Source organism: Typha angustifolia, chromosome 11 (assembly GCF_048772165.1).
Source record: "Typha angustifolia cultivar Huaian chromosome 11, ASM4877216v1, whole genome shotgun sequence".
NCBI lineage: Eukaryota > Viridiplantae > Streptophyta > Magnoliopsida > Poales > Typhaceae > Typha > Typha angustifolia.
This window is the reverse complement of record NC_133249.1, coordinates 14,159,593-14,180,473: the sequence shown is the minus strand read 5'-3', so window position 1 is coordinate 14,180,473 and position 20,881 is coordinate 14,159,593. Positions and strand designations below refer to the sequence as shown.

Here is a 20,881-nt window from a genome sequence, read left to right as displayed (position 1 = left end):
CAGTGTGTTAAATAAAAATTATAAAAAAATAATAGATCAGATTATAAAATCGTCAATTTGTATATACCCTAATATTAATTTGCAATCTGATAATTTTAAGAGGGTGATAATTATGTGCCAAGAATAGGTTGGTATAGATTTACATCTGACAAGATCGGAGCATTGTAATATTAGCTTAACGAATGGATCATCACGTCTGAGATGATGTTAGATTAGCCACCCGGGTCTGGGTCACTGCTTTAATTGGAATTTTGACACGTTCTGTTCACTGAACCATCCCATTGTAAAGTTGATAGGTAGAATTGGCAAAATAATCACAAGTTATAGACGATTCTTTTAAGCGAATAATATACAAACTTTTTGTTTAATTTATCTAACTCATGCATGTATTATTATTTGCTCTCTGTCGATCGTATACACAAGACACCCATCTATATATATACAGGGTCAGCCATATCAGCCACATTAATTATCTTACCAAGCCTCTCTCTCTCTCTCTCTCTCTCTCTCTCTCTCTATATATATATATAGACCATCAGTATATAGATAGATAGATAGATAGATAGATAGATAGATAGATAGATAGATATATGTGAGGACCATTTAAAGCCTAAACCCTAGCCTTCAATAGGATGAAGGACAAGCCGAATTCCATTAGAAGGCCTAAGGGACAACATGATCCTGGGCGAATGCTTGTAGTGCGGCGACACCGACAAGGAGAAGCGGCGAAGGATTAAGCTAAGCACGACCTTGTACTCGATCAAGGTTAGGTTTTTCCCCACGCACATCCTTCCTCCAAATCCAAACGGCAAGAATCCCATCCTATGCTTGCACCCTCCGTAGAGCCCTTCTTTGAACCACCTCTCAGGCTTGAACTCGTTCGCGTCCTCACCCCATAACTCCGGGTCATGGTGCATGCCGACCACGTCGACCCATATGTTCGTCCCCTTGGGTATCACTATGTCTTCTCCGATCTTGATCTCTTCTCTTGCCTGCCGTTGTGCGTTTGGTGCAGGGGAGTACAATCGCAGCATTTCGTTCAGCACCCACCCCATCTGGATGATTGATTAATTTTATCATAAATTAATGATATTATATATATATAGAGAGAGAGAGAGAGAGAGAGAGAGAGAGAGAGAGAGAGAGAGAGAGAGAGAGAGAGAGAGAGAGAGAGAGAGAGAGAGTGAGAGTGATTGGTAACTGAATTAAATTGACATCATATGTGTCTTACGTTACCTTAGTAAGTTTCGATAGCATGGTGGTGGTGTTGAGAGCTCCTTCATCTTTTGTTATCTCAATGATCTCCTCCCTGAGAGCTCTTTGCCATTCTGGGTGAAGGGCTAACATGAGAAGCGTCCACGACAGGGCGAGACCGGTGGTCTCGTGGCCGCCGAAGAAGAAGGTCTTGCACTCGTCGACGAGCTCGCGAGTCGTCAGCTTCTCTTGATTTCCGGCGAGGAGGAGGCCGAGGAGGTCTTGCTGCTGTATGCTGCTGCCATCTCCTTGTTTCCTGGACTCGATGATCGCGAGGAGAAGCCCGTCGATCTCTTCGCCGAGCTTCCACGCTCTGTAGGTTTGCTTAGCGTACAGAAACTTGCTGAAAGGAACTCCAACCAAGCGATTGGTCTTGAAGAGCATGGCTTGCATGTCCTGTAGCTTCTCATACACCTTCTTCCCCTTCTCCTCGTTGATGCCAAAGCTAGTCTTGGCGATGATCTCAGCTGCATTCTTGATGATGTCCCTCTCCACATCTACTTCATTTTGCCCTAATGCTGCATTCTTGCTCCACTCATCCAGCATCTTGGTGGTGGATTCCTCCATTAGGGATATCATGGCCTGCATGCATGCATGTTACGCATCTAAACTTAGTCTTCCCATTGATCACTAGGTAATTAATTAATGAGGGGCTTACGTACGTTCAAATTGGTCATAGAGAATGCAGGTGCAATGATGTGTCTATGGTGATGCCAGTCATCACCTTCAACCATCACAAGCCCTTTACCGAACATCGGCTTGCGGTCGCGCTTGAACACGTCGGGCTTCCCCCATCTCTTGGCGGTAACCGACGAACTTATCATTTTCAGAAACTCGGGGTCGGCGACGTACAAGAATGGCTCGGTTCCCAGCCAGTAGACAAAGATCTTTCCTGCATATATATAGACATAGATATATTGCACAAGTTATGCAACACTACTTCCTTTACATCTGGCCATGTCGACGAACGTAACATACGATACTTACCGAAACTTTTCCGCCATCGAGCGAAGTAGGGGAACACCGAGGAGTGGATATCATGGCTAATGCCCGATGAACAAGAAGCAGCTCCTTGATCTTGCTTGTAACAGCTGCTCATCTCAATCAGGTTACCTAAAGGAAAAGAAGGAGGGGGGCCATAGAAGCCATTCGCCCGAAGGCGCCGCCGCAAACTAACGGGAGATTGCCAAAGGATAGAGATGGAGAAGTAGAGGAAGAGGGGGATGAGAGCGAGGAGGATCCCCATGAGCCAACTCAAACCTTGCATGGAGAGAAAGAGAGAGAGAGAGAGAGAGAGAGAGAGAGAGAAGACGATGAAAGGTATGAAGGAAGAGGAGGAGGGAGGTTTGATTAATTATATAATGGGTGAGGGATTGCTAGTCTATATATAGAGAGAGGGAGGTGATGTAGCAGTGGTTTGGTCTTGTTCAAAGATATAGGCCATTCGCAATTTGACCAAAGAAAGTAGTGGAAAAATAAAAATAATATTCGAAGCCGGAATATTGGAGATGGGGATAGATGGAAGCCAGCCGGAATTGGTATTGGGCTCTTAGCCATATAATTCATCTTTGAATGGTCTCCGACCATTAATTAGTAATATAGTCACATATTGTTATTATGGCAAAAGCCATGACGTCAAGAGACGAGGACCAAAGTCATAGGTGGGTCCAACTTAGTGGCCCTACTGTTTTATCCCACCCCCAATAGAAGTACGTGGCATGCAATATATATTATACGTACATAGATAGATAGATATACTCATGCCAAAAATTACCATTTTGCCCTTCGGTAGAATTTAGTTCATAGAGGATAAATTATTTTAAGGCTTGAAAATTGAAATGGCTCGATCAATATATTTGATTCTTGTACGTACGTAGTTACGCGGATCCATTTGGCCTCTTGAATTAAATTTAGCTGGGGAAAAATAAGGCTTGTGTTGATTGTTCTAGTAATCCTTTTGAACTCTTCCGTTGCACACCTACTACTTTTCCTTTCTAAGAGATATCAGGTGGGAATAGGTTGACCTTATCCAACCTTATGGCACCATATTATCTCACAGGAAGTCAACGGTTTAATTGGTTTAACGATCTTTGTATCAATAGTAATAATATTTGAGTCAAGTTAACCATTTAATTAACTCGTCGAATGAACAGGATAAAAGGGATTAAATGAGTTATAATAAGTACTCTCAGATTTACAAGAACATTAACTTTAATTAAAAATCTTTAAATTTGTATACCCAGAAAGTAAAAAAAGTTGTCACCCTTATATTCCATGTCAACTTATATATTGATACAATATTGACCATAATTAGAAATCTTATAACATGCCAGGATAGGGCTAAAGAACGTTTATTTTATGTGTGTTTTCGAGTTCAAATTTCAGCGGCATTGATTTTAATTATGATATTATTACGTTATCATGCCTTGAAAAAAAAAAAATAAGAAAAGAACTTATTAATATGAAACTACAACAAGATGTTTCAAGTAGGAATAATATTCCGTCAAAAAATAGGAAGAATTTCAACATTTCCAATGTACTACTTTTCCCGAGTTATTATAGAGAATTATGTGTCGGCAGATGGGAAATCTAGGGTCTGTTCTCAAATTTCACTTGACTCCACGTTTGCACCCACGCATTTATTATATACCCTATCCTTATTCTGTTTATTGTTATTATTATTATTATTATTATTATTGTATTTAAGTCAACCTCTTCCCATAGAATCAGGCTAACGACTTAAAATTATAACGTATGCATGTTAAATAGTATCTAACAGGATTAGGACTGTGACAATTAAGTTATTAGTGTTATCGGTAGCTTAACTTTAGGTGAATTTCTTTATGCAACTCTAATTATATACACGATTGATCTATGTTTCTAATATGGACGTTTCTTTTTCCCTCCCCATCTTAGAGAGTTTCATTCCTACTAACGAACCGACAAATTTTCTTTTTTCTTGTCTATTAGAGAATTATATACATTGTTCCCGCCACGCTGCTCTCGTGGTCGTCGTCGCCCTCCTTGTTATGATTAATCTCGTCACCTTTATTGTATTTCCTTTTGCTTCGGCTCTATTTGAACAAGTCTATTTGGAGTAAGATGATTTGTTTATGTAGTAATGAACATTTATTTTAAATATCTCTCATTTAGAATGAAATAAATGATCAGCCAATAGGCTCTTTTTTTTCTAAGAAAAAAAATATAAAAGTCAAAAGGCATTCTTTAGGACGAAAGCACTAAAAGTAATGGGGAATCTAAGCCTCCACTCTCTTAAGCCTTTCACATCTTCCATGCTTTTCCACCTTTAAATAAACACAAAAAGGCACAAAAATAAAAAATAAAATTTGTGGATCTCGAGTCAATTCTCTCAAGACTTTACTCAACAAATATCTGTGGATCAATACGTTTACCATCTTAAATCAGTCATTTACTTAATATTAAAAGTTGTTAGTCCTATACAAATATATATCCTACACAAAAGGTCTACAATACTCTTTCCAGTGGTCTTCGCAATCATCACCCAAGATAAGATTCAAATGCACCTGATGTGATTCTTGTTAAAATAAAAGAGACATTCTTGTCTTTAATACTATTCATTAATGCAAGTCGTCTTCATTGCCAAATAACGATATATCAAACTTGGTGCCGCCCCTGGCATTAATGTCAATGATAGCTCTCGAGTTCGGTAGCGAAAGTAAAATTGTTAGCACGCCGTTATGGTATATCACTGTCGTTCGTATAATTTGGACTCAGTTATAGAACGGCGGATCAATCTCAATCTCAATCTTACGAGCGAAGAAGAAGAGAAAAAAATAAAAAGATTATATGAACTCGTTATAAGACAGTAAATCAATCTCAAACTCATGATCGAAAAAGAAGAAAGAAAATAAAGAGGAAGAAGATTATAGAGGATAAAGTGTAACTTTTGTCACTAATAAACCTACAAAGTTATAATATTTTCTCTCTAATCATGTTATAGCTTTGAAGAAAATCTAATGTGTTACATCAAATCAAATGAGAGCAAAAAGATTAGGCAAGAAAGAACAACAGCACATTTAGTGCTCGCAAAGTGGAAATTGGGCACTAAACACCCATCTACTGCTGAAGTTGGAGCACACGTGTATATGGACGGCATGGCCATTTAATGCGCCCAACTCGTGCATCACACTTATGGTCGGCTTTAATTTTTCTCTTTCGTTTCTTCTCTTCTTCTTCTTTTTTTTTTTTCCTTCTCTCTCTTTTTTTTTTTTTTAGTGATAGGATTTATTTGGATCTTTTATTGGGGAATCAGAGAAGGACAGCCGCCATTCCAATAGATTGTAGCCGTACGGAAATTAGTTCATTTATGTCATGACAACCAAATGATTGCCCTCCCTCCCTTCAGTTTATATATATATATATATTATATATATTTATGTCGTGACAACCAAATGATTGCCCTCCCTCCCTTCAGTTTATATATATATATAGAGAGAGAGAGAGTTTTTATATATATATATATATAGAGAGAGAGAGAGAGAGGAGATGGAGATTAAAATGAAGTATTTTATTGTCACTTAGTTTGACTAAAACATTGTTCTAGATCTAAATTGTGACGACCATTACTCACGCGCATAGCAACGCTCTCTACCACCTTGGAAGGGTTAGAAAGTTTTTTAGAAGCTAAGAGTCCCTATGAAAATTCTTTTGGAATAGATTCCTAACTAGACTCACTCTGAGTCGGCTGGAATAGGGTTTCTATAATGATAGCCCCATCTATAGGAGAGAGATTGAGTCTAGCTACCACTTGTTTTTCATGTGCTCATTCGCTCAGACCCTTTGGAGTGGTCTTGGTGACCTTTGGCCTATTGCACTATCGGATCCCAATTGGGCTAAGAGGTCCTAGCTCATCGAGAAAGCTTTGCTGTCGCTCCAAATCGACATCTTATTCTTACGACAATTATTGTTTTACTTTGAAAATATGGAACTATAAAAATAACATTCTCCTTAACTCTATAAAAGAATAGTCGGAGATCATATGGGAAAAAAACATGTCATTGGCCTACGAGTATTTTGAGTAATTGGCACCATCGAAGCAAACAAACCCCTATAGCCTCCGCTTTATTCGTTGGGAGCCCCCCTTGCCGGGCTTCCTCAAACTAAACAGTGTTGGTTCATATTCAGGCCCCAACGTGTCTGATGAGGCGAGCTTCATCTTGCTTTCTCCACTAGGCTCCCTAATTATAACTCGCAGTCATTGAGTCGTTATAGAGATTATTCTTAATCGTTCGTTCTTGAAGCTGCGGCTTTAGAGAGGCTTTGGTTTGTATTCAGAATCGCCGGATCACTCACTTACGGATCAAGATGGACTCTCAGCTCCTGGTAAATATTATTAATAGTGTGCATGATGCACCGTGTTCTATATCTTCCATCATCGATGATTGTAGACCGTTGTTATTGCTTAACATTTTTTATTTGTTTACTATATCTATTGCAAGGCTAACAAATTTGCGGACTGGCTCGCAAATTATAAATATGGGATTCGATGTTATGTGGGATGAGTGTTACCCTCGCTAATTAGTCAAAGTAAAAACATCATATCTATGAAAAATCTTCAGAGATAAAAGGATTTATATAGCTCAAGATTAAATGCTAATTACAAACTTAGTAATATATAGAGTACGATTTGAAGATTTCTCTAAAATTTACCATCAAAAGTCAAAATTTGTTTGCATCTTCTGAGGTGATAGTACTCTTAAAGTCCTAAAGGTTGACTTCTGAAGGGAAAAATGCTGAAAAATTATACCACACAAGATAATCATAATGACATGAATTCAAATTAAGATTAACCAAGACAAGGACAATCTGGAAAGAAAGAAAGAAAGAAAGAAAGAAAGAAAGAAAGAAAGAAAGAAAGGAAAGAAAATTGGAATAACAAATGGCATCTTATTCCTTCTTGCATTCAAAATATTGCTTTATTATCAACTGAATCTAGCATTGTGCTGAGTTGAATTCTTTTAATAACTGTATGCATCATTCACCCAGTACTTATCAATGTGTTTGTCTTTTGTTATCATGCTCATATTTGACAATTTTGCATGTAGTTGGATTGACGAGAAATATTGAGCAAACATCCTAATTTTCATTATCTTATAAATAAAGATTTCTCCCCTCTTGTTTGTTAAAAGAAATATTGAGCTACATCCTATTTTTAATTAAAAAGTAGAATATTTTACCTATTTTTTTGTATTTTTAAAACTATCCTTACTTTACTCATATAGTACGACCCTTCAAATTACACGATAATTACTTTATTTCGTTGATCTCATAGTTTTAGTATTTTAGATGCTTGATTTGATCCTATTTTGTTAGAAATCAGTGTTGTGCATAGTCTAACACTAATTCTTGAAAGTGTTCTTATACTTTATCTGTGATTTGTTCTTACAAAATAAAAAAAAAGATATATAATAATAATAATAATAAAGTAAAACACAAAAATTGACGTGAAAAAGTCAATATGCCAATAACAAATATACTATACAAGATACATAGTATACAGACTCTAAAATTTTCTAATAAAATCAACCTGAAAAAATACACTCATTTGTATATAACCGGCAAGTAAAAAACCTTGCACCTAATCCTAGAAATTTATTGTGCAAGATGCAAGTATTTTTTTTAATAGCAAATGGAGGCTCTATTGGGGTGTTATTTATGATTTTCTAATAAAAAGTATTATATTTTAAAGTAATGTAATCAAAGATGTATTATGCATTTCCTATTGCATTGCATGGTGTAGTTATATATTTATTTGGAGAATAAGAGAATATAGAAGGAATTTTAGATCAAAGTTTGAGGCAAAAATGCTTTTTGAGAAATGATACGTAGGTTTATTGGAATTTAAGCTTAATCTAATAACATACGACTCCGTCTCTTTTCCCAAATTTGAAGTTAAATGGAAATAATAAATGACCCAAATATTTTGGTCGTGAGAAACGACATTTTACTATAAATAAAGAAAACCAGGAACTTTCTTTAGACGTTACAAGAAAAGGACAACCAATTTTAGAATAATTAATGCTAGGGCTGTCAAAATAGTCTGGTCGAGGGTAAGCTTTTATCAAGCTCGGCTTGAAAATAAGTTGAAGTGAACTGAGCTTGCTCTTAAAACTAAGCTTGAAATTAAATTCGTGTCGAGCTTTATCTCGAGCTTGTTTGATAAGGTTCGATATATATATATATATATGTATGTATAATATGAGTAATATGAACCATTAGATCTTTTGATCTAATGGCTTAGCTTCACTCTCTCTGGGTTAAAGCCTCAAATCTACCATGCAACTATTAGAGTGAGAGTGACCTCCACTGCCATTGTTCTCCAAGACCAACTTCCCACAAGTAACCATCTTGGGCCGCTCCACCTCCAGTCGCACATTGACGCTAGGGTTATCAAAAAGCTAGCCAGCTCGTGAGGCTCGTGAGGTTGACTCATTTAAAGCTTAGCTCGAGCTTTGAATAAGCCGTGTAATATATTATAATATATATTGTTTGTTTAAAATTTATAGCAAGTTGATAATGTACTTCAATCTCAAATAAGATGATGAGTTTGAATACTAGATTTTACATGTGAAAGTCTAATTTTTTTTATAATTGGTTGGATGACATTTAGTCCCACGTTGAGAAATCATCTTTATGAGTACACAATCCTCAAAAAATTATATTATTATAACTAAAAATTAAATATACAATAAAAAAAAGAAGAAATCGAGCCAGCTCGAGCTAAGTCAAGCCATCTCGATAATGTTATCGAGCTGAGCAAAGCCTATATTAGGCTTGTCTCGAACTCGAGTCGAGCTAGATTTTGTTCATTTTCAGGCCGAGCTAGCCCAGCTTACTCAAGCTCGAGTCGTTTATACCCCTTATCAACACACAGCTCCACCTCCGCATGCCCCTAGACCTCCGCATCTTGGCACGCTCTCGACCTTTGCACATTGACACGTCGCTCAACCTCCGCACATCACTCAACCTCGAGCCCTCGTTGACTCTTTCCTAATAGATATTTTGGTAGTTTTGGTTTATCCTCTTTCTTTAGTAGTTGGGAGAAGGAACTAATGCTTATTTTGAGATTTTGAAATTCCTAATGCTTGCTAGTCTGCCAAATTTTGTGGTAGTTATAAGTTGTAGGTTTCATTTTTGAATTTATAGATGCACTTTAAATTTCTTTGAATTAGTCTTATTTATAGTTGAATTAGATTTTATTTTAAGCTTGATTCAAGCATAAATCAATCCAAATTTGCTTAGACTAAAAGATAACTTGAATTGATAAGACTTGAAATTACTTATTGAATAGCTCGAGCTCAGCTTGAATTCGAAATATGCTCAAATAAAAATAATTTTAATTCAAACTTGATCAAAGCCGGGTTTAATCAAGTTCTAGTCGTTTACACTCCTAATTAATACTCTCATGTAGCTTTTTGTGGGATTCTTTTGAGTTTTTAACTAAAATGGGATTATTTTATGGAATGGCATAAAGGGGGCTTAACTTTGCTAGGTCAGATGTCACTCATAAAACTGTCCAACTATGTGATAATAAAACAACTGAACTATTTAGTAATTTATCTTCTGTATATATTGCTAAATTATTTAATAATTCTTTTTTAGACTTATGACCTAATAGTTTAGCCAGTCAAAATAGGTTTCCTTTTGAATAACTTTGATGAATTGACCGAGATAATATAAAAATTTCTAAGGAGATCCAATATGGTCAAAACTCTGGATTCTTGAGGTGTTCGCACGGTTATTGCACACACCTGTTCGATCAAATGGCAAGCTGAAAAGATTTTTCCCAGAAGAGGTTTGGTTCATCTTCCACAAGATGAATTGATACTCTTCCACCCTTTGTGATATTGGTCATACCATTCAATTCAAACTAGATTAAAACCTAGTCAATCATGGTTACCTTCAAACTCTCAGATAGAGAGTCTAGATCACAGAAATCCTCGAGTGTTGTGAAGCATAAGATCTTAACAACAGTAACATCTACATATTTGATGAAAGTATTTTCAAAGAAGCAGTTGAGGGTGGCAAGATCCTTCAACTTTTGCCCAGATTCTTCTTTGGTGAATAATGTGATTACTTTTACGAGAATTTATTTAAAGCATTTGGATGGTAAGTTTAAGAGTAATCTTGTAGACAAGTGGAGGAGTTGTTGGATATTGATAGAGAGGGAATAAGTTGCAGTTAATTCTGATGTTTAGTTATTGAAGTGAGAATAAACTTTATATTGACGTTAATCTTGGAGCTGTAACTTTAAATCAGGCAGTGAGTGCAATTGACCAGAAAACGAGAAAAATGTGGTGGGGATCCTGATCAAAACTAGAGTTCTTCCTGCCACCAGGCACCAGATGCAACATAAAGAAGCTGATGAATGCTGATTAAATTGCAAAATAGTTGAAAGAATTCAAGATTTTAGCATTTTATATACATAATCTGCATCACAAGAGCATTACAAAAGAAAAAAGAACTCCATACTATTAATTTTCTGAATTCATCTTTAACCAAATTATTTCTTCTTTCATATTGCTGGGCCCACACTTCAGCAGATGCCAAAAGATTACATTGGCTTGTACAAATAATTAGATTGGTTCAATAATCAAGCAGTTTGAATGTACAGATGCAACTTGGTATCAACCTCTTCAATCAAATGACAGCAGATACTTCATTCCCATTCAACAGTTGCTGGTGGTTTTGATGTGATATCCTGGCAGACACGATTAACACCTCGTACGTTATTGCAGATCTTGCGAACCACATCTACAAGGAACTTGTGGTTGAAATAGTACCTAAATGAGATTCAGATGTTAAGTAAGATGAGTACTATAGATAGTTTCAGAGGATAAGAACTTGTGGTTTTTTTAAAGAAACAGAAATCCTGAATCACATCTAAATGTCAAAGATACTAGTTCGGATACAAGAGTTCTAAGAATAGAACATATAAAGGAAAGAAAATGAAAGCTAGAGAATATCTGATGATACTATCTAGATATGTTTCAGCACTATTGAACCTATCCTGAGTTCTTAAGCTCTTCATAATTGAAAGAGGATAATCTCCAAATTTGGAGAACGGTAAAAAGATAAAACAAGAAAAGAAAAATACTCAGACCTGCAGATCACAAGAAAGAAAATAAGGGGCCCCTAACTATACCTGTATCCATACCATGCTATATGCCACATTATTTGTCAAGAAGACAAGGAAACTCTTGCCATAAACAAGGAGTGTACATGCTATACTTTTTGCTTCTGGTAATTTACAAAAGCAATTAGCATGATTTAAACCTGGAATGTTATTATCATATGGCAATATATAAGTAAAGTGTATTGTCATTCTTTTTTACCAAGCATCATTAAAAAGTTAATAATATAAAATTATAAACACAGATCTCTACAAGTATCCAAAATGAAATTCTGCTTCTCAACTTGAAAATAAACAAAGAGTACCGCACATTATCTTGGAGGGAGTAAATTGTTACCAGTCTGCAGTCATGCCATCCTCGCTAGTAATTGCTCTAAGAACTACCACATGAGAATGAGTTCTTTGGTCACCCTGAACTCCAACAGATTGTACTGGTAAGAACACGGCAAAAGCTTGCCAAATAGAATCATAAAGCCCAGCATCCCTGATTGACTGAATAAATATCTCATCCACCTAGAAAACATAAAAAGGCTAACATCATATTGCAACCACAAACAATCACTATTCTGATATTTGAAGAAGTAATATAGAGCAGCAAACCTGACGGAGAATCTCCAATGCGTTTCCTTCTGTAGCATCGCCTAAGACACGAACAGCAAGGCCAGGTCCAGGGAATGGGTGTCTCTTCAAAAATGATTCAGGAACATTTAAAATGCTTCCCAATTGGCGTACCTTAAAGAAAAATAAAGACACAGAATAAATATCAGCTTAGAATAGGTGGGGCTTGGAAATAAAGACAGTACATATCAGCTTAGAATAGGTGGGACTTTCAAAAGAATACAATGAAGAAATCAGATTTTGGTGCTATATATATATATATAAGATATTACATGCATTTGTGCTTATAAAGAGACACTCTAGAAATCTTGCAGAAGGGGACTGAGATTCAAACCTCATCCTTAAAAAGGAGCTTAAGTGGTTCAATGAGCTTTAACTTCATGTCTTTCGGAAGACCTCCAAATATGTGGGTCGTTTCCCTAGCTTCTCCTCTAACTCCTGAGCAAAATCATCAAAAATTGCAATGAATTCTCTCCCAATAATCTTTCTTTTGACCTCCGGGTCCTTGACACCTTTAAGCTTACTAAGAAATTGTTCAGATGCATCAATACAAGTCACAGGTAGATGCATGTCCCTTTCAAAGGTTGACATCACTCGTTCTCTCTCCTTATACCTGTGGAAGAGAAACCTCATTAGATGATCTAGCCAACTGGTTCAATATGCATCGATACAAGTCAATATGATAGTTAACAAGTTAAAATAAAAATGCGACCTTAATAAACCATTGTCAACAAAAACACAGTGAAGCTTATCTCCAATCGCCTTGTGAACGAGAGTTGCTGCTACTGTCGAATCAACTCCTCCTGATAAAGCACAAATGACATGCTCATCAGGTCCTACCATGCCTTTGATGTCTTTAATTTCTTCCTCAAGTAAATCTTGCATCTTCCAATCAGGATTTATCCCACAAACTTTAAAAAGAAAGTGCTGCAATGTCTCCATTCCTTTTGGTGAATGTGTGACCTATCAGGATTTTAAAAGAAGCACATAAATTGGAAATTTTTTTGGAGATGGTGCAATACTCAACTAGCCAAGAAATGAAAGACGCTAGTTATAATTCCAGATACCATTTAAACACCTAAGAATATTACCAGCAAATCTCTCTCCAAGAAAGGTAAGGAAATAGTTGTGCAACTCTTGATTTCTTCGTCAAAAGACATAAGGAAATCATAGGATAATCAATAGGCATTAACTAAAAATATTTTTGATTTTAAATAAAATTGTCCATGAAAATCACTGGAAGAGAACAGTTAATAATTCTTCAAACTTTTCAAACATGACATACAAAAAAAAAAAAAAAAACATTTTCATTCTATTCGAATTGCTAAACTAGATCAAAACTTATTCTTCTAAGGAAGTAAACATCTCTGCAATCGCAAGGTGGAGAGAGACATCACAAATAAACTAGTAATGATTTAAGAAATCAAAGAAATAACTTGATTGTATCCTTCACCGGACAGCAACAAGTAATATCGATTTTTTCTACTCATGGAAAAAATACACCTTTTTGTTTTCCTAAGTAATATTAGAACCCCAAATTGCGGTAATTTTAATTTACCCACGAATAGAAAGACCTAATAATTTACCTCTGGATGGTACTGAAGCCCATAGATCCTTCTCAATTTGTTCTCGATCGCCGCCACGGACCCTTGCACGCTCCTTGCGACCACACTAAACCCCTCGGGCAGCTTCATCACCTCGTCCCCATGGCTCATCCATACCGTCTGATGTCCTCCCGCCATCTCTGGCACGAAGAGCCCCGACTCACTCTTCTCCACCACGATCTCCATCTTCCCGTACTCCTGCCTCTCGCCGATGGCGACGGAGCCGCCAAGCTTCTGCACGAGAAGCTGCATCCCATAGCAGATGCCGAGCACGTGCGCGCCGCTCTCCTCAGCGAAGCGGAGGAAGCCGTCCGGGAAGGAGGGGGCGCTGCTGGCGTGGACGGAGTGAGGCCCGCCGGAGAGGATGACCACGCGTGGGCGTAGGTCCGCGATGGCCGAGAGGGGACACGTGCCGGAGAGGCAGAGGGAGAGTACGGAGAGTTGACGTATCCGGCGGGTGATGAGGTGGGTGTACTGGGAGCCATAGTCGAGGATAAGGACTAGGTTCCCGGCACCGGCGGCGGCAGCAGAGGGGGAGGACCGCGCCATTTTCCGGTTGGAGTTATGGTTAGTCTTTTGGGATTTAGGGGTTTATGGAGGAGATGACGAGATGATCGTGGCCGTCCATCTTTCCTAAATCTGATCCTGTGTAGCCAATGCTGCACGAATCTGCTGCATCAGGGGTACTTGGCAGCGTATATCGGTCATACTCGTCTAAAAAGTGACCGAGATATATGGAGCAATGAAGTCATGGTTACATGAAAATATATGATTAATTTCTCTAGTAAATTTTTGAGATAGAGGTAGAAAAATAGAGGGTTAGTATATATATATATTATATAACACAAGATTTGCTTCTTCTCAATTTGATACAAAGAAGGATGCTCAATACCTCATCTCAGCTTCAAAAGTTTCTTAGCCATTCCACATTTAATAAAATAAAAGGAGAAGAGAGTTCATCTAACAATCTTAAACTTAGGAGAAGAGGAGGAGGACGAAGCTTGCTACCATGGTGGAGCTAACCCTAATGTTGACTCCGTCGCTTGCTTCGCTTTTTTCTTTGGCGGACGCTTGCTTGAGGCCATCTATTGCCATCATTGCCGCATGGGCTGCCGTCGGGCCATCAATTGAGATATTTTTGTTGAAGGTCTTCGTGAATAGACCTTGGGCCGTCGTAGCTGCAGGTGCCAAAGCAGTCTTTGAAGCATTTGTAATCAATGTCTCCATCGCACTCATAATACCTTTAGCCTCTTCGGTTTGTCCGAACGGCCTTACAACTCCTAGAATCGTCGTAAGTTCTTTCGTCGGATTAATCTCATTATTGTTGTTTATATTGATATCGGCATCGATGTTTTCAATTGTAGCGCTGTGACTAACTTTGGTTACATCCGGGAGGGCAATTACGATAAGTACAAGGGCAACGCTCGGAAGGCGCCATGCCATTTGGCCGAGGAGAAGAGGCTGAGAATTAAATGCTTACTGAAATTAGTGAGATTGAGGAGAGGAGAAATTTTATAGAGAACTTTTGTGGTCTTAGGTTGGTTTTTTCGGTTAGGACCAACGTTAGTCCTCATTGGTTGTAATCGTAACATACAAACGGTCTCTTATTCTGTTGTTTTATGGTGCAGACTCCAACAAAACAGCAATAGATGATAAAAGATGCACTGCAATTATAGTTGTAGGAACTTGCTACAACTACAGTGTATTTGCCCTGAATCAAAGGTTTCTTTTTTAGTCTGGAAATTTGTTAGATTAGTAGTTGTTATCTTAATATTTTCAAATAAATCATATCAAACTAAGCCTTATGGTAATTATCCTGCACATGATAACCTTTGCCTTTTAAATATTATATCACAATCAGTAGAATACCTTTTCCCTATCCTTCTATTATTTCTTATAAAAGGGTTTTAATTAATGTCAATAATAGATTATGCCATTGATAGGGGACTCTGTCTCTTATTGGAACCAAGACATAGCAAGGAGGAGGTGACAACAACCAGAGTTAATATTAAGAACTTGACTAAAATTATTATCTTTATCTTTGAATAGAGAAACTAATGGTTTTATATAGATCAAAATTACGAGAAGATTTAAGACTCTTGACCAATTATCCTATTATTCTACTGTGCAAGGCCCATCCATCCAAGTTGAAGGGAAAATAATTTTTATGCCTTTGGAATTCATATTGGTTTGATTTAATTCCAAAGAATACGTTATGTCTAATGATAAAGAGATATGAATTAAGTTTGCATTTTGTGCTCATATATGAAAATGATAGAAAACTAGAAGTTAAAATAATATTAACTAATTTGGCTTGCCTAATTCAAGGAGAGTACAACAATTTAAGTTTATAACCCAATAAAGCTAACATAATTATTCACATCAAGCTCATCTTTATCTCAATCATGTACTTCATTATCATCATGAATAATTCCTCAATCATGCAATTAATGTTCTCGTTTGTTCATTCCATATATATATATATATATATATATATATATATATATATATTTGCAAAGCTACGTATCACACACCAAGCTTCTTGATTCTTAGACCTCTTAATATTTTCTAATGGCTTTATCCTCTCCATTCTCCTTCCCATGCTTCTCTCCTTCTCCTCCTCTCCTCCTTTTCCCCTTCTCCAAATCCCAGTTCGTTCCAACTCCACTTCGCACCAAGATAAACTCCAACTTTAACCCCATTTCTTCTTCAAAAAGACAATCTTTCCTCTCTCAAAAGTTCACCATCACCTCGGAGAGCAAAATTCGCAAAGCCAATTCCACCAAATTGCTCTCTAGAAAGCTCTCTTTTGAGCGCAAGACCCAGATGACTCTTGGCCATCTCTTGGAATTAGGCAGAGTAGCTCCAGTCGATGTTCTTGGAGATATGGGTGTCCTGGTCACTGGAATCAAGAACGATTCCAGAGAGGTCAATCCTGGAGATCTCTTCGTTTGCTGTGTTGGGTCAGAAACCGATGGCCATCTGTATATATCTAATGCAATAAGCCGAGGAGCTGTCGCAGTAATGGCGGATAAGGAAGTCGACATTGGTCTGCCCCTTGTCGTTGTTGAGGATACCAATTCTGTTCTCCCTGTTCTTGCCTCTGTTTTCTTCAATCACCCATCAAAAAGGCTCACTGTGATTGGAATCACTGGTACTAATGGCAAAACTACGACGACCAACTTAGTGTATTCTATCTTTGAGTCAATGGAATTGAGCACTGGAATGATAGGCACACTTGGGTACTACATCGATGGAGACAAGAAGATAGAAGCAGTCAACACAACTCCAGACGCATTGATGACACAGAGGCTAATGGCTTCAATGGTGCAGAATGGGAATAATGCTGTGGTCATGGAGGCTTCTTCTCATGGCTTGGAGTTAGGGCGGTGTGATGAGATCGATTTCGACGTCGCAGTGTTCACAAACCTCACAAGGGATCACCTCGACTTCCACGGGAGCGAAGAGGAGTACAGAAAGAGCAAAAGCAAGTTGTTTGCAAAGATGGTTGATCCTAAAAGGCATCGAAAAGTTGTAAACATCGACGACAAAAATGCGTCATACTTTCTCGAACAAGGGAATGCAGATGTCCCTGTTGTTACTTTTGGAATGGAGAACGAGAACGCCGACGTGCGCCCGTTAAAGTTTGAGCTTTCACTGTTTAAGACTGAGGTTTTGATCAGTACACCAGAGGGAACAATGGAGATCACTTCTGGGATGCTTGGGAGGTATAACATATATAACATTCTTGCAGCTGTTGCAGTTGGCATTGCAGTGGGTGCACCAATGGAGAGCATTGTGAGAGGAATTGAGGGGGTGGCCGGGGTACCAGGGAGATGTGAGTTGATAGATGAAGGGCAGCCTTTTGCAGTGGTTGTGGACTATGCACATACTCCTGATGCATTGTCAAGACTCCTGGATGCCATGAGAGAACTTGGGCCCAGGAGAATTATAACTGGTATGTTTCTTTCTGTTCTTGTTTTTCCCCCTAGAGTGAGTCATCTACTGATTAGCCTTTTCATATAACTCTATTTATGAATGTTCTTAATCAGATTTTATCTGTTATTTTCAGTGGTTGGATGTGGCGGCCAACGAGATAGTGGAAAAAGACCTCTAATGACAAAAATCGCCGGTGAGAAAAGCGACGTTGTTATTTTGACATCCGACAATCCAAGAAAAGAAGATCCATGTATGTATACAAGGACACCCTATATACATAAATTTATTGGAGTGTTTGGAATTTCAGAATTGATATCTGATTTGGTTGCTGGGAAGAGGACTATTGCATTTCTAATAGTTTCTTTGTAATTTATTTTCTTTTCCAGTGGACATCCTAGATGATATGTTGGCTGGCGTCGGATGGAATATGCGAGACTATCTACGACAAGGTGGTTATAATAACTTTGTGCGGCTTCCAAATGGTCATCAACTTTTTGTTGAACAGATCAGAAGAGTTGCTCTGCAAGCTGCCATTGCAATGGGAGAGGAAGGAGATATCATAGTAATTTAATTAATTTGCTACATTATCTTAATCACTCTCATTTTTCATATAAAGTTATGGCAATGAGACTTTTCTGACACTTGATTTGATTTCACAAATAAACTCTATGTAGTCCAATGTTTTTCTTCGATACTTATTTACTTCATATTGTTAACATAAGAGAGTAAATATGAGTATTCTTATTGATAATATGCTATCAATGCCATGGACTATCTCCAAAAAAGTTTCCACTTCTTAAGTGAATTCATCTTTAACTCTGCATTATTTACTTGGGAAAATTTGAGATCAATTGTCTTTCTCCAACTTGCTGATAATTCTCTCTCTGTGACCTGAATTATGCAACAGATTATTGCAGGCAAGGGCCATGAAACATATCAAATTGAAGGTGACACCAAAAGATTCTTTGATGACAGATTGGAATGCAGAGAAGCACTGCATTATGTGCACGAATTGCGGCAAGCAGGAATAGACAATAATGAATTTCCCTGGCAGTAAGCAGGAATAGACAATAATGAATTTCCTCCTGCAAACAAATTATTTCTTTGTTTTGTTGCCCATCTCTAATTTCATTTTATTTTCTATCTTAATAAACATTGGTCTTGTAGACTGCCGTATTCTGCGCTTACGTCATAATACTAATGCAGGTTACCAGATAGACACTGAATCTTCATCAGAAAAGATAAAGTTGGTTGGATATCTACAGATGAAATAAAGGCTTCATGAGCCTTTCATGACAATTACTTGTTCTATGAGAAAAAGAAAGCACAGTTTGCTAGTTTATAGAAGAATAAGGAAGCAAAAAATTTGAACTCGCCGTCGCAAGGTTCAGTATTCTAGGAGTATAATGCCAGGTTATGCACTGAACTCTCTCACTCTCTCTATGTCCTGTATGTGGTATGTGTTCTTTTAATCTAATGCTGTTCTTGTTGCAGTTGTGGAGACCAAAATCAACTTAGCTTATATGCTGCTCTTTAGAGTTGATGCAAAGGGCAATTAAAAAAAAGATCTCAGTAATATAAAGATCTTCTAGATTTGTGAGAACTGGGTGATATATGTAACGCTGCTAACAATTTATTGATGAACCTTTGCCTATACTTTTGTAATGATGCATCATTCAACAGATGAAAACTATAAATTCACTGAAATAAATAATAGTCTCTCTATGGATTACAATACTGGAGATATTGTCATAAGCTTCAAAAACCTTTAGCTCCAAACTGAATCAAATTTAGCACAGTCTTGATTCAGCTCTTTTGGACATTGCTATACCATTCATCAATAAATAAGGTGCTTGAATAACAGAAGATATTTGTTCACTAGTTGGTGATCTTAAATAGTTCTATGAAGTACCAAGTGGTTTAGAATGGAAAATTAGAGATATCTTCAATGTTTCCTATGACTGGAGAAAAAGATAATATACAAATTGCAACTAGAACATAGTTCACAACTTTGTAAAGACTAATATTGGAAGAGTTTACATCAGCATTCTTTTCTGTTCACAAACTACTTTTCTCGGATCATTACAAAAGAATTGCAGAGCATCTTGACACTCTTTCAAGTCAAAATATATACAAAAAACAATAGAGCATAGCAAGCAACATCAAACACTTGAGAGAGGATAAAAAATTGGTGGAATGCCAACTACAAGGCCTCAACTTGCCTGGTTCTTTGGTTTCATGCCATCAATTTCTTTCTGGATTCTGGAAGGCCAGTATTTGTTTCTATTGCACTGTTGTCGATAACTCTAACAACCATTAGCTGCAATTATAAATCTACAAAATTCTTATGATTTCTTCAGTTGTGCAATCATATATGCATCCTGAAGTCTTGATAACAATCAAGAAGTTCACCAAGAAAATAACGTGATGTTAAAGTAATGGAAGAGCAGAACTTTGATAGAATAATGGGTGGAGTGCAATGTTCTCTTCGATTATAATTGGCATATTCCAATGCAACTTAAAGAATTTTTACGCAGTCTGAGCGTTAAGACGTGAGTAAGATCTATGAACCAAAACGGAAAAGTCAAACAGATTAATCTACATTTTATTATCATCTGGCCGTATGTGATTATGAGCCCCAGAGGATGAGAAACTCATTCTTCTGCCACTTATTTTAAGACCTTGGAATTGTTGGCATTGAGATGAAAGAGAAGTTGCTTGCTGAAACCTTCAGCTCTGATCCATTCTTCATAATATTGACAGCTTTCCTCCAATGCTTGTGGATATGTGCAAGCTCTAAAATGGCCTCAAGAAGCAAAAGAGAACTGACTACCTTTTCTGATTCATAATAGCTTATAGAGTTGCTCCATACTCTTGTTTGCTCTAAGAAAAAGGGTAACTATATTCTATTCTTAGAATCAAAGTCAATTGTTAGAACAATGGCAACTATATTCTAACTACCAAATAATTTTTCTTATCTTTTTTCTAATCTATGTGATTTCTTGGGTTGGATTCGCCAGTACAGAGCAGCATATACTGAGATCATATACCAAGTTTCATGGTCACCACGTTTGGTTATCTTGAATAATTTATCAAACACCTTATAGGCAAACTACCTTAGTTGTGCTCGGGTCAACCACACGTGCGAACCACCACATGGATAAATCTTTTTTTTTTAAGGGAAATTTCAAACAACACTCCGCGTTTTGCTGATTTTGTGATCTAATACCTCATCTTTGAGCTATTTATAATTATAGATAGGAAAAAGTCCGGTTACAAAATACAAATAGGT

At 37.3% G+C, this 20,881-nt stretch overlaps 2 protein-coding genes and 1 pseudogene across 2 annotated transcripts; 1 reads left to right on the top strand and 2 right to left on the bottom strand.

Annotated features, from left to right (window-relative positions):
• Positions 1-388: 388 nt before the first annotated feature.
• On the bottom strand, positions 389-2,556 carry LOC140770091 (cytokinin hydroxylase). Its single transcript, XM_073111081.1, has 4 exons — positions 2,242-2,556; positions 1,917-2,146; positions 1,237-1,836; positions 389-1,055 (listed from the first exon to the last, which is right to left on the bottom strand). The coding sequence occupies exons 1-4, from the start codon at positions 2,519-2,521 to the stop codon at positions 618-620; spliced, it is 1,548 nt and encodes a 515-aa protein (XP_072967182.1). The 5' UTR covers positions 2,522-2,556; the 3' UTR covers positions 389-617.
• An 8,153-nt stretch (positions 2,557-10,709) lies between these two features.
• Positions 10,710-14,206, bottom strand: LOC140770416 (uncharacterized; annotated as a pseudogene).
• A 1,991-nt stretch (positions 14,207-16,197) lies between these two features.
• LOC140770945 (UDP-N-acetylmuramoyl-L-alanyl-D-glutamate--2,6-diaminopimelate ligase MurE homolog, chloroplastic-like) lies at positions 16,198-19,300 on the top strand. Its single transcript, XM_073112279.1, has 6 exons — positions 16,198-17,608; positions 17,723-17,839; positions 17,976-18,151; positions 18,497-18,642; positions 18,796-19,002; positions 19,084-19,300. The coding sequence occupies exons 1-5, from the start codon at positions 16,222-16,224 to the stop codon at positions 18,812-18,814; spliced, it is 1,845 nt and encodes a 614-aa protein (XP_072968380.1). The 5' UTR covers positions 16,198-16,221; the 3' UTR covers positions 18,815-19,002; positions 19,084-19,300.
• The last annotated feature ends 1,581 nt before the right edge of the window (positions 19,301-20,881 follow it).